This window comes from Miniopterus schreibersii, assembly GCF_964146895.1.
Source record: "Miniopterus schreibersii genome assembly, chromosome: 8".
In the NCBI taxonomy this organism is placed as follows: domain Eukaryota; kingdom Metazoa; phylum Chordata; class Mammalia; order Chiroptera; family Miniopteridae; genus Miniopterus; species Miniopterus schreibersii.
In genome coordinates this window covers 42,254,962-42,269,452 of record NC_138109.1, presented here as the reverse complement: position 1 = coordinate 42,269,452, position 14,491 = coordinate 42,254,962, and the positions used below count along the sequence as shown (strand labels likewise).

At 37.3% G+C, this 14,491-nt stretch overlaps 1 protein-coding gene across 4 annotated transcripts; it reads left to right on the top strand.

Moving 5' to 3' along the window:
• Positions 1-432: 432 nt before the first annotated feature.
• On the top strand, positions 433-14,423 carry SERBP1 (SERPINE1 mRNA binding protein 1). 4 transcript variants are annotated; one of them, XM_081143600.1, is made up of 8 exons: positions 433-872; positions 4,381-4,531; positions 5,167-5,307; positions 5,420-5,509; positions 6,150-6,224; positions 9,089-9,266; positions 11,987-12,160; positions 14,023-14,423. In XM_081143600.1, exons 1-8 carry the CDS (start codon positions 560-562, stop codon positions 14,077-14,079), a joined length of 1,179 nt encoding a protein of 392 aa, XP_080999726.1. In that variant the 5' UTR covers positions 433-559; the 3' UTR covers positions 14,080-14,423. The 4 variants fall into 4 exon arrangements, with proteins under 4 accessions (XP_080999726.1, XP_080999727.1, XP_080999725.1 ...); XM_081143601.1 differs by having other exon boundaries at positions 454-872; positions 5,438-5,509; XM_081143599.1 differs by having other exon boundaries at positions 454-872; positions 5,438-5,509; positions 6,105-6,224.
• Positions 14,424-14,491: the final 68 nt, after the last annotated feature.

Genomic DNA, 14,491 nt, shown 5'->3' with positions numbered 1-14,491 from the left:
CGGCACCTCAGCAACCCCCGAGCCCCGGAAGTTTGCGAGTCTCCAGCTGTAAGATCTGGAGTCACCTTGACCCTCCCGGAAAGGTGGGGAAAGTTAGTCGGAGACGGGGCGAGTGAAACCAAAGACAGAGAACTTTCGGGAGCAAAATACGCCGTCACGTTTTCCTGTTTTCAGTAGAGCTCGAGACTCGAGAGAGTTTAAGGGTGGCAAGAGCAGGTGGCAGGGCTCCGCCCACCACCATGCTTCCCCTCCCCTCACTGGCACGCTGCACTCTCTCCGTCAGGTCCCACCTCTCCGGCGCGCGCGAAGAGTTGTCGCGCCGTGCATTCTGGGAATTGTAGTCCTGGTGCCAGGAGCCGCCTCGGTAGAAGCGACTCTAGCCTACATACCCCGTGATGCCCTGCGGCGCTCGCCGCTCCCGGATGTGTGCCTGGCGCCGGAAGAGAAGACGGCCCCCCTCTTTCGGCCCGGCCATCTTGTGGGAAGAGCTGAAGCAGGCGCTCTTGGCTCGGCGCGGCCCGCTGCAATCCGTGGAGGAACGCGCCGCCGAGCCACCATCATGCCTGGGCATTTACAGGAAGGCTTCGGCTGCGTGGTCACCAACCGATTCGACCAGTTATTTGACGACGAATCGGACCCCTTCGAGGTGTTGAAGGCGGCAGAGAACAAGAAAAAAGAAGCCGGCGGGGGCGGTGTTGGGGGCCCTGGGGCCAAGAGCGCAGCTCAGGCCGCAGCCCAGAACAACTCTAATGCGGCAGGCAAACAGCTGCGTAAAGAGTCCCAGAAAGAACGCAAGAACCCGCTGCCGTCCAACGTTGGCGTGGCTGACAAGAAAGAGGAGACGCAGCCGCCCGTGGCGCTTAAGAAAGAAGGTAAATCCGTGGTAGAAGGTGGGGAAGACCCAGGATGAGGGCAGGAGCGGGGCGGACTTGCGACTACCACTTGCTTCCCGAGCTCCGAGCGTCCGCGGAAGGTTTTGCCGCCTATCTTCCCCCACACGACAAAAGCGAGGTCCTGAGAGCGTGGTAGCCCCAAGCTCAAACCACCACCTGCAAGGTTCCTGGAGCCACCCCCTTCGCGCCTCGGGTTCTGAGCGGAGGAGCGTGGTCTGGAGATAAGCTGTTCCTCAGCGAGCTTGGGATCCCGGGAGGTGGTTGTCTTCCCGCCGGACTCCTCAGGCGGGCGCATGGACTGAGGTTACCGGGAAGCATGGGGTCCCCCAGCTTCCTCCTGTTCAGAGCTCTCCCTCAGTGTGATGTTCTGAGGTGCAGTTGTCTGGTTTAGGCTTCTGTCCTGCCATCTTGTCCCACGATGGCGCGGAGTACCCCAGTGAAAAGCCGAGGGTCGGAGCTTATACCAAGCCCCTTCTCTGTTCGAGGTTACCAGATACTGTGGGGTAAGCTCCTGTTTTAGGTGTCACATGCGCCTTATTGTTCCCCCCGCACCTCAACAATTTTGAACTCTTAGTAAGTTGCTGGAGCGAGTTAAGCTGTTGGGAAGGAGAGAAATGTGGCTACATTCGATTAAGCAGAAGCGGGAATTCTGAATGAAGAGGGATTATTTGAGGAAGTCCCGAGGCTCGTCCTCTTGTCACGACCCTTTCTCCGTCTCCCGCACTCAGTTTCGGGTGGCGTGGCTCGGCCCGGCCCTCGTGGTGAAATGAGTGCAGAGGCTGTCATGTTAGCCGGAGCAGGGAGCTTTTTTGAGTGTAGCTTTTTCTCCACATGTGCGGGAAGCATGGTCAGGATTTCATTGGCGGGTAATAGCTGCTTCCAGGTCACACTGTAAACTTCACAGGAGTGCCTTAAGCTTGAATTTTGCTTTCTCACTCCTCACGGGTTTGTCTTTTGTGGTGAGCGAAAAAGCAAAACAGTTGAGGACAAGAAAAAGCATACGTTATGAGGAGCAAATAGGTGTAGGACTCTTGGTTGGTTTCATACATTTAAAGTTGAAATTTTGCTTTGCTGCCACGTGCTCCGGAAGGGAGTTGCTCATTAGCTTTAGTTGAATTCGTTAACGTTCAACTAATTAAAAAAAAAAAAAGAAAAGAAAACAATTGTGTTATGTTTTGGATTAGGGTTTTTTGTTTTGTTTGTTTTTAATGAGAACTTCTGTGAGGCTTGGCGTGAAGAACCGAGGTGGTGAATAAAACAAAAGAATTCTTGTATTAAAATTACAGGTTTGGGGAAGCACAAGTTGGAGTATTAGAAAAGCATGTATACATCCCTCAAGCCAAATATCTATTTTGTCAACTAAGCTTTATAGCAACCTGTAGCACAACTAAATAAATAAGGAGCACTGGCTTGACTTGTGTAATCATTTGAACTGCTCAACTTTACCTCTTTGATTAGACTAGTCCCAAGAAAGCACGTGAAAAAAATTGAGTCTGAAGTGTAAATCTAGAACGTACAAGGTAGGTGTGTTCACCCATTTTGAATGTTCAAAGGATGAAGCATGTTTGAAATCCCCCATTGTTTGGATCTTAAAGCCCATCTTTGAAACAAGCTCTTACCTGGGAACTAGAATTTTAAGTTACAGAGGTTGGGAATTTCATAAATTTATAACCAAGACTGAGTTTGCCATTCAGTAGTCTTCCCTTGGGAAACCTCCCATATTAGGTACCAACATTTTCCTTAGATCAGTGTTTCAGAGCACGCTTAACTTTAAATTGCATAAAACAAACATAAATAAAGGGAAAATGTTGAATGAAAAATACTGGTTTGAGATCCTGCTGTCAGTTGATGTTCTGGGCATTGGGGAAGGATAGACCTGTAAACAGCCTCTTCCTTTTGTAGTGGAAAGGATTGTTACCCTGGTCATGTGTTAATGTACTTTTGAAGATAGGTCCTAGCACAGTGTTAGACATACCCTAGATATGTATTTAATGTTAATATTATAAGAATTAGCTTTGTAGCTCGTTTTTTGTCCATTTGAAGAACTTGAGAATTGACACCACAGAAGTGATAACTTGTAGACCAAGGTGTTGTGTGCGTTTTTTGTTTGTTTAATTAAAAGCCTGGACTCTAGTAAAAATAAAGTGAGCTTGCAAGTACAGATAAATATATCAAGAGAAGCATTTTTAAATGTCGATTATGGGGTGAATATATTTGGTAAGTTTTTTAGATTCTATAAGCCTAATATTGAGTATTGGGTGGGGAAGCAAGCCATTGTTCATTTGGGTGTGTTTGGCTTGGATATCATTATAAAAGACTGGTTCCATAGCTCCACCCCAATACACTATAGCTCTGACGAAATTTATTTAAGTGCCTTGGTAAAAGATGTAACAATGTGCCTATCCTGAGAGTTTATGTGGAATGGACTTTAAAATTTCATTGAAGAGTTTGATATTTACTGTTTTTTACTCTAGTTACAAGCACCTGGACAATTTGGTACATTTTGATGGTGTTCCACTTTCTTAGAAAGAACCAGGGTGAATCAACTTAAGATCTTGTTATAAAAACAAGTTCCTCAGCTGCTATTTGACTTTGTCAGAAATTGTGGTTTGGGAATTAAGGCGTACCTGAAATTTTTGTCATGAGTTTAGCCATCAGTCTACTTATTTTTAAGGCCACCAGTAATGCATATTGGTTGCCTCATGAGCATTAGACACTAACAGGAGAAAAGTAATAAAGGAAGAAATCAGTAAATGCACTGGTAAGAGAAACCAAAAAAAAAGCTCTCCATCTGAGTATTTTAGATGTTGCATAACAATTTTTTTTGTTAGGTGTAGTGTGTATATATACATATATATGTATACATATATAAAAACTAAATGGAGGATGGTGCTTTTTTTCTGGTTAAATAGCTATTTCAAACTATGGAGGTGCAATCTTAAGTGCTATTTGTTTTCCATTTAATTTTGTAATTTCATAGAATTATCAGTCGTTTTACTCTTTTGAGGGTTCTTTCCCCCTCCAGATTATGTAAATTAAAAGTGTGGCCTTTTAAATTTTTTTGAGGTTCCTTATCTGATGAATGTGTGTGGATTTGCTTGGTTATTATTTATGAATGACTACTGGTGTTATCTTTGGTGTCTAAAGCCAAAATGTGTCATTTGCCTAAAAATTTCTTTAAATTTAGAATTCTAAATTAAGAGACTGGGGCATTTTGAAAAGTGAGAGGAATAATGGCTGCCTACCCAGGTGACTTCCAAGTCGGTTACAGAGAATGCTTTGGGGGGGGGTGTTACTTGGAAAACTAGATATGTTTGGAACAAGTTTATTTAAAATAGGAATTTCTATAAGTACTTTGTTCTACTTTAGAGATGCCCAATGTTTGCCTTTTTCAGCAGTAAGTGCTAGTTAGTGGACCCAAAAGTTTAGGCCTAAATTTTTTTGTATTGCAAATATAATTTGTTTATGCTGTTATTTATCATTTTAGGAATAAGACGTGTTGGAAGAAGACCTGATCAGCAACTTCAGGGTGAAGGGAAAATAATTGATAGGAGACCAGAACGGCGACCACCGCGTGAACGACGATTTGAAAAGCCACTTGAAGAAAAGGGTGAAGGAGGAGAATTTTCAGTTGATAGGCAAGATTTTTTAAAAATCTCTTCATGTTTTGTCAGTCTATAGAGTCATAGCTTAACACAAAGCTATAAATTGGTCATAATTGCCAGCAGTGTGGCTGGTTATGTTTATCAGTTTTTTTCAAAGAAACATCTGAATTTGTGCATTGTTATACATCAGACATTTCAATAGCAGTTTTTAGTGTTCAACCTTAGATTTCTTGTAGTGAAACACTTAATTGAATTGGTAGACAATTTCTTTTTCTTGCTATCCCCAGATGTTAACAGGAAAGTTCTGTTGAGCTGTTATAGCAAAACAGATTACTCATTATGCAGGTTAGATTTGTTTATTTTAATTAAGTGTATTGGTGGATAGCAGGTTTACTCTATTGTAATGTAAAATGAATAACAATTAAAAGAATGCACTAATAGTAGGTTTTAGACAATAAAAATACTTTTCTTGTTTTGGGGGTAGCTAGCTAGCTGCTTAGTTGTTTTGATTTCCTTTATGTGTTTAGAAATACTGTTTTGAATTTTCTAAAACGTGTTTAACTGTTGACTTATGAGCCAATAAATGTATTCCTGTATTTTTGAGTATTTAAATGAATTTCCCTTTTTTTCTGGAAACCTGGGATGTATATAATCTTTGTTTGTTGTAGACCAATTATTGACCGGCCTATCCGAGGCCGTGGTGGTCTTGGAAGAGGTCGAGGAGGCCGTGGACGTGGAATGGGCCGAGGAGATGGATTTGATTCTCGTGGCAAACGTGAATTTGATAGGCATAGTGGAAGTGATAGATCGTAAGTCTTATATTGGTTTTTATTTTAGTTTTATATTTGATACTATTTTTTTAATAAAACAAAATTTGAATTTCTAGAATTAAAGAGTATTATGTTAACTCAGTTTTGTTAGTTCTTTCTCACATTACAGTGGCCTGAAGCATGAGGACAAACGTGGAGGTAGCGGATCTCACAACTGGGGAACTGTCAAAGACGAATTAACGTTGGTATTCTGATTTTTAAAAATAATCTTAATAAAACTGATCCTATACTTTACTAGAAGTTCACCCATAACTCTTAAATATTATTTGTCCCTGGGACAAGAATAGAATAGCTCTCATCTTACAGCTATTTCCATACAAGATAAAGTCTTGTTGGATATGTTTAGGTTACAGTCAAACCTAAACATATCCAATTGGTATCAAGTGACCAATTTTTCTATATTTTAGTATATATGATATCAGTTTTTTTCATATGGCTATATAGCTTTTCCTGAAACCCTTTGAAGTTGGGTATTCTGATTTTCTGTATCTTTAATAGTTTGTAGCTATTGACCCTTCTGGTCATTAACAAAAATTTGATAGGCCAGTGAGGCTTTGTTTTAAAACTAATTGTTCTGTCCTGCTGCTTTTTGAATAAAGTACTATAACTTGGATCAGTATACATTTTGAAGTTATTTCTCTTAAAGGTCTACTGGAGTATAAATTTAATAAGAAAAGACTTAGGGAATGTGAGGATTTTAAAATATTTTTGTGTAATGAATTCTTCAGCTACATGTAAATGGACCTAGATGCCTTTCTTTTTCTTTCTTTCCTTAGAGAGTCCCCAAAATACATTCAGAAACAAATATCTTATAATTGCAGTGACTTGGAGCAACCAAATGTGACTGAGGAAACACCTGAAGGTGAAGAACATCCAGTTGCAGACACTGAAAATAAGTAAGTGGTTTTATGTGTAGTGGTAATGCTCCATCACTGAAATCAGTTTGTGGATTTTTACCAAGAAAACCTATAGGTTTAATGCTGTTATTGTATGGCTTTTTAACAGGAGAGACTTTCATTGTACCCCAATTCCTTAAATAGTATTTATAGAGAGGAGTGCTTTACACAGGTATATATTGATATATTGGGCTCTAATGATTTAAAAAATAAAAATGGTTATTTCTATTTGAAATTACCATTGTTGTCTTAAAAAGATAAGGAAGATACATATTTTAGTAAAACCTGTTAGCCCCAAGCACAAAAATTAACTATTGTAACCTCAAAATAGAGAATGGGAATAAGATGCCATGCATTTTGTACCTAACTAACCTTACTTAATAGAGATAACGGTAAGATATATAAGTAATGGACAATTCAAGTGATAACTGTCTAGAGATGTTGAATAGGTGAGAACTAAAATCTGAAATTGGGGGGTTTCTAAAAATTTGACCAAATGGTTGAAATAAGAGACATTGTAATATTTAGAACCCTTAGTTGAAAATACTTTGGACCCTGTAACTACAAGTTTTCTTTTGAGACAGTTTAAAATTTAAAAAGTGACCACTTTAAAATGAGTTCCTCTCTCTCTCTTAAATTTATTTTCCATCGTTGAATTTGGAACATAGCCTTACTGGCTTGTTTTAAAATGTATAACAAATGCCAGAATATGTTATTTACTAGCTTTCTTAATCTTTTGCATTTTCTGAGTTTTTAGGTAAAAGACTTGGTTTTGAAGTGTTTGTGTATTCAAGGGTGAGAGAGTTTTAAAGATTCAAGTTATGCTGGTAGAAATAATTTAACGCCTTCCTCTGGTTGCTACCAGTGAAGCAGAAATTACATGCCAGTCATTTCTTACAGTATTGTGGTTTAAAGTCTTGCATTATCGATTTAGGTCTAATTCTTAACCAGGGCATATTCAGATCAATCAGGGAAGAGATGCTTTTCTAAACTTTGTCTTTTCTTCAGGAAGAATTGCTCTTACAGTGAACTACTATTAATGATTAGAGTATCATATTCCATGGGTTTGTCGGAATAAGGAATAATAGATTTGCTGTTGGAGACAGTAGAAAAATATATGATGTTAAATGGTGTTGTTGAACTTAGGGTAATATAAATTCATTTGTATGAAACTACATGAAATCATAATTTTGTTTGGTAAACAGTGAAATTGTGGTTCATGAATTAAATGACCCTTATGTAAGTAATAGTAAGTACTTCACAATGCTCAACACAGCTGTTGTTCCTTTAATAAGGAGCACATGTTTAAATCGCCTTAAGTGTTACCTGCAAAGATTATAAATGTCTGCCAGAAGGAAATCATGTATTTTTGATTGGGTATTGGAAACAAATACTTAATTCAGGACCGAGGAGTGAAATTGAGGGTATTTGGTCTAAAGAAGATTATGATGATGATGGCATTAGAGCAGTCTACAGAGTAGGGGAGAATCTGAACATAGTATTGTATCTTGTATATGGAAATATAAATTTAAGAAGCAGAGCTTGGCTGACTTTGACTCCCTTATATATAGTTTCCAGAGTTTTTGTTTGGTCTCAGTTGATCCTTAACAATCCTTGAAGGTAGGTGTCATGGTTCCGTATGACAAAGTGTTCTGAGTTACGTTCTTGGCTATGTCACAACTTACGAGTAACTGGGACTTTTTCCCCTTCAGTTTTCTCATCTGGACCTGATAGCCAAATCTCATCAATTCAATGTAAACTTGAAGTTTTGAGGTAGGATTAGTCAACAGGTACAGAGCAGCATAGAAGGGAGATATTTGAGCTCTAAGGATAACTGGATCACCTGCTATCTTTGGAAAGAAGCAGAGCTCCCAAAATAGCAAACAACTTGTTTGGTGATAATTGGAAATTTAGATTAGACTAAAATAATGGATTTCTAGGCCCATGCTTGCTTTCTGCAAAAAGAGGAAATCATAATATGTAATAGTTATAATTTTGAGATTTATATTTGGAAATAACTAACTTGCTATTAAGTATTTAAACCAATATGCATTGTGGAGAGTTTCATTTCTAGTGAAACCTTAGTCTCCTGTCCACATTCAGGTTGGTTTGAAAGTTGGAATATATAGAGTCTAGGATTTGTATAAACTTGGCTTTTAAAGTTTCTTTTGTTTTGCCTTCAGTATTGCTAAAATAAAAGATAGAGGAATAGTTCTTTTTATATTCTAGAATATAAAGTGTGATTCACAGGCATTCGAGATGATTACTTTCCTGTATGTTATGAGTTATGTATTGTGGGAAATTATGGAAATTAAAAATGTTTTAAGAGAAGTTAGGCCAAAGATTTTAATTTACGAAGTGTCTATTTTAGCCCCACCTTGGTGGCTTGGTTGGAGTATTGTCCCATGCACCAAGGAGGTTGTGGGTTCGATTATCGGTCTGGGCACATACTTAGGTTTTGGGTTCAGTCCCAATCTATACAAATATGGGAGGCAACCAATTGATGTTTCTCTTTCTAAAGTCAGTAAACATCTTCTGGTGAGGATTAAAAAAAGAAAAAAAAATGTATATTTTAGGTGTGATAAAGCCAATTCCAGACTGTATTAGTGATAGATGATCATTTAAAAGTTTATGAAGATGAATTGTATTTTTCTCAGTTACCTGTACTTTCACCAATTTAACAAGCATTGAATTCCTGGTGTCTACCAACTTGCATGTTAGCCATTGGGTTACAAAAATTATGATCCTCCCATCCTTGGATACTTTTCTCTAAAAGATTGACCAACCGAGATTAACTTCCCTATAAATAATACAGGTTTTTGTTAGCCACCTAGTAGGTATAAAATTTAAACATCTTTTCACAGGGAGAATGAAGTTGAAGAAGTAAAGGAAGAGGGTCCAAAAGAAATGACTTTGGATGAGTGGAAGGCTATTCAAAATAAGGACCGGGCAAAAGTAGAATTTAATATCCGAAAACCAAATGAAGGTGCTGATGGGCAGTGGAAAAAGGGATTTGTTCTTCATAAGTCAAAGAGTGAAGAGGTAAAATTAATTTTTGTGGTGGTTGAAAATTTTTTTAAATGTCTTGACAATTCAACACATTTATAATTTTTTTTATCTGTTTATAAAAAAGAAAAGTTTTACATAGGCTCATTTGTGATGGGTAAATTGCTCAAAAAGGAAAATAAACTACATTATCATATAGTCTAAGAAATTTAGTCCCTTCTGTCAATCCATAATTATATTTAATGTGGTAGTGACGTGCCCCCCCCCCCCCAAGGGTGGTTAGTCAATATATATCATACAATTACTATGTTTCAGAAATACAGTAGGTCTTTTCAGAGTTGTGATGATAGTTTTTAAAATCATGCCTAAATTCAAGGACTTGTATTAGATTAAAAGAGTGGCATGTTCATGTGGCTTAATCTAAAATAAAATTGAGTCGCTTTATTCAGCATTCAGTACTTGAAACTGTCTGCCTGCCATATGTAATGGTCAGGATTCTTCAATAAATGGTACTACCCTTTATTGAGGATGATGTAAATACTGGAGAGTTAATTTATAGGTTTCCTTTTCTTACAAAACATGGGAATTAATGAGAAAGACATGTTGGTGGCTTTTAATTTTGCAGCTTCTGTTTAAGCCTTGGGGCACATTCTTAGTGGAATATCCAGGCGCTACATCCTTTTAGGGCTTGTGTAAATATGAGATTTTAGTCATAAAGTTAAATTAAAATGTTATGAAGACATCCTGTAATAAAAAGATGCAGTAAGATCTTACATTTTAATTTTTTAAAAAAAGTTGTGAAACAAACATGGAAACATTTTGAAATAAAACAAGTTGAAGAGATTTAAATATTTTTCTAGGTTTACAGGTGATTTTTAAAAATACTGAGTCTATAAAAAATAGTATAAGTGAGGACATTGTCTTTTAAGTGTCAAGTCCTGCAGAAAAAAACAGTTTGCTTCATTTAGAACACTTGGTTATTTTTTCATAGTTCTTGCAGGTACAGTTGTTTTGTGTATGTGTGTAAAACACATAGGATTCCAGATTAAAGAACCTTGAAAGTTCACCTTGGGGAGATTGTTGAACTAATTATTAAACTGCTTAGGTTAACATGAAAAAGATTTATTGGGTACCTTTGAGACAATTATTCATAACTTTTGGAGGTCCTGACAGAACTTTTCTCTAGAACAAGACATGTACAAGATTCTGATATAATTTTAGGTGATTCATTAATATCCTAAAGCCTCTTCATGCATTTTATAGACATCAGGTTAGGTATCACAGTTTTAAGTATTATTTTATGGTGCACTTTTCAGAAATACACCAGGCGATGTTTATGATTTGAAATTTTTTGAAAACTATAAAATGTGAAATGGGTTATGAAAAACGTTAAAACCAGTACATTTTCATTATTAAGCCATGTTTATATGCTTTTCCAATTTATCCTACTAGTTAAAGGTTAGGGATGTATCCTGAACATCTAGACTTCCTTTATATTATTGAAGTGTAACCTTTTAGGTTGTTTCAGTAATATATCAAGTTAGATTTTTTTTTTTTTTTGCTTTTGTGCTCTAGAAACTTGTAAAAGCTTCTGATTGATAAATTGATACTACTTTGCAAGAGCAAACATTTAAAAATTAGACAAGTAATATATATAATTGACTTTAATTTGTTAGTGATTTTTTGGATTTACATTTACTTTTTAGGCTTCTTTAAAATAAAGAACCTTCTATTACCTTTAAATTAGGTTGGCCTGACACTAAGAGATGACAATTCGGTATTAGGTGATTAAAGGGGTGAAAGCATAGGTACAGTTACAGCATTTATTTGTACTGTAAGGGTAGTTATTGATGATTGTAATATTATAAGATACTTCAAAAGAACAAAATATTAAAATTCCTCCAGAAAAGAGGAATATATGTAGGAAAATTAAAATGTACTTTAATGTCTAAGAAAGTTTCCAATTCGAAGATTAAAACTCATTCATCCCAGATATATCAGAATTCAGGCATTAAGCAGTATAATATTCTCTGGCTGGTTTTTTTTTGCAGACTGGGTCTTGGAGCTTATTACATAAATATAAAGTAGGATCTGGATTTCACAAACATGACTATTTCATTTTAAGATGGTTCCTTTGATAAATTTAAGGTGTGGTTTTATTTGGGCGCAGCTTTTCAAGGTTCCCTTATGTAAAGTTGTGATTCACTTGAATCTGTAGCTCTCCAGTTTATATGAAAGACCATATAAAAGTTGTATATGAACAGAATGGCATTCTGAGAAGTCTACACGCAATTCTATATTCTTCCGAAGATATAAAGCAGAAGTTTTTTTTATAAAGAGATTTAGAATACTACATCAATAATAAGAACCTTACATGCTATCTATCCATGTCTTTATCAGGGGTTCCTTTATGGGAATCCTAATCTGAGGAGCATAAATGTACTGCTAAAGATTAGGATTCATTAGGTTTGAGGTGGGGCCCAGCCGCTTGAATGGCTGTGATTATATACCTGTAATTGAGACTTGCCAATATCACCTGTAATTTCAAGTTAAGAGAATATGAAGGAGAAAAGTGAAAGGAATTCTTCCACTACCACTATGGCTGATCCCAAAGCTTATTATCTATAGTGGTGTTGAAATATTTGTTCACATAAAGTGCAGATAGGATGTTTGGTCTTTTAAGAAGAAAGCTCATTTAGAAATTTGGAACATTGCTTTTCTAGTAATCACCCAGTGGCCTTTACTTAAAATTTTAGGCTCATGCTGAAGATTCGGTTATGGACCATCATTTCCGGAAGCCAGCAAATGATATAACATCTCAGCTGGAGATCAATTTTGGAGACCTTGGCCGCCCAGGACGTGGTGGCAGGGGAGGACGAGGTGGCCGTGGGCGTGGTGGACGTCCAAACCGTGGCAGCAGGACTGACAAGGTAATTTTTAAAGACTTCTTTTGTTCTTTTAAGTAATTCAGGGACCTCTTTAGGTAGGTTCACTGCAGGGGGTCCTTTTGGAAACATAAGTAGAAGGAAAAAAGGTAGACATCTTTAAGAAACTACATGTTAGCCCAGCTGGTATGGCTCTGGTTGAGAGTTGACCCATGAACCAGGAGGCCACAGTTGATTTCCAGTCAGGGCACATGCCCGGGTTGTGGGCTCGAACCCCAGTAGGGGGCATGCAGGATGCAGCTGATCAGTTACTCTAATCATTGATGTTTCTATCTCTCCTCCCTTCCTCTTTCTGAAATCAATAAAAACGTATTTTTAAAAAAAGAAAGAAACTACATTTTAGGCCCTGGCCAGGTACTCGGTTAGAATGTTCTCCCTATATGACAAGCTTGGGGGTGGGATCCCTGGTCAGGGCACATAAAAGTACCAACCAATGAATGCATAAATAGTGGAACAAAAAATCTGTCTCTCTCCCTTCCCCCCTTTTGCTCTCTAAAATCAATAATTTTTTGAAAAAACAACTACTTTTTAGGTTATATTTTTGTTTAAAGTGCTTAAAAGACTGAGTAGTGCTGCCAGTAGAATGAAATGATTGTCTTTTATTGAATACTTAATCAGGTGCTGGTCATGGTGCTGTGCTAGGCGTTTTATGTGCTATATTATTTAATTCGTGTTACTATGTTAGCATCCCCATTTTGCAGCAGAAGAATTCAATCACAGGGAACCAAGTTAAGTCTTGGCCTTTGACAGTTGTCTACTTGAAATGCCAACTACATCCTTTGCATTGACTCTTCACTGCTTTTTACGTCTTAGGTTAACATAACCTTTGTGTCCATTGTATAATTGTGTGAAACTCGGTACTGATGATCTAGTGAACACCTTTTTAGTTCTTGATTTTTAAAAAAAAATATTTTTATTGATTTCAGAGAGAGGAAGGGAGAAGAGAGAGAGAAACATTAATGGTGAGAGTCATTGATTGGCTGCCTCTTGCACGCCCCCTTACTGGAGTGTCGAGTCCCCAACCCAGGCACGTGCCCTAACTAGGAATGGAACGGTGACCTCCAGGTTCATAGGTGGATGCTCAACTGCTGAACCATGCCAGCTGGGCAGTTCTTGATTTTTTTTTTTTAAACTAGACTGTTACGTAAGAACTGGAATTCATTTTTGTCGTAGTTTATCTAGTGTACAGCCATAATGTCCTCCTGAATTCCCAACACCTGATACACAAATTGGGGGGCCTTGATTGGGTCTGCCAGTATTTAATTATAGTGGTATCTTAAATATTACAGATTTTATGGTCACCAGTAACAATGTAATGATATTTTGTTTCTGTTTCTTCCTCTGATATCAGGTGTTTTTAACAGCCAATGTTATGTATATGGACCTTTTCAATACTTTTGGGGTTTTTTTGTTATTTGTACATTGTAAATGGCAGTTGGGTCCCATTCTAACATTGATGAATGTGCTGCTTAAATAAATGTAATCTGTTTCTTAGTTTTCAAATTGATGCCATTCTTATTTAGCAAGTGGGAAAAATATAGGAATGCTTAACAACAAAGTAAGAATCTATAAACACATCCCATATGAATCGACTTGTGTGATTTATTAGAAAAATAACCCATGCTGTTACTAAGGAATTTTCCTAGGTCTTGATAGAAATGCAGGACAAGGCTCATTGCAAATGTTTGTGGTCCTATTCTGACCCAGAATTTTGCCTTTAAAGATTTGACACATTTTACTTAGTATTTTAACTTCAAGATATTTTAGAATTCTGTGTCTAAATGTAGACACTGGCAGTTTATTTTTAAGATTTGAGCATTATTCATTTTAATTTGTTTCTTTTTCAGTCAAGTGCTTCTGCTCCTGATGTAGATGACCCAGAGGCATTCCCAGCTCTGGCTTAACTGGATGCCATAAGACAACCCTGGTTCCTTTGTGGACCCGACTTCTCTGAGGTTTTGCATGCTTAAGGATCCCAACCGACTAAGAAATTAAAAAAAAAAAAAAAAAAAAAAAGACTGTCATTCATACCACTCACACCAACAGACTGAGTTTTATCTGTTTTGAAAATGAACTTCTCTTGCTCCACAGAAGTAACAATATGGTAGTCAGTTTTGTATTTAGAAATGTATTGGTAGCAGGGATGTTTTCAGAGATTATGCATTCTTCATGAATATTTTGTATTGCTGCTTGCAAATATGCATTTCCAAACTTGAAATATAGGTGTGAACATGTGTACCAGTTTAAAGCTTTCACTTCATTTGTGTTTTTTAATTAAGGATTTAGATGTTCCCCCAGTTACAAACCGGTTTTAAA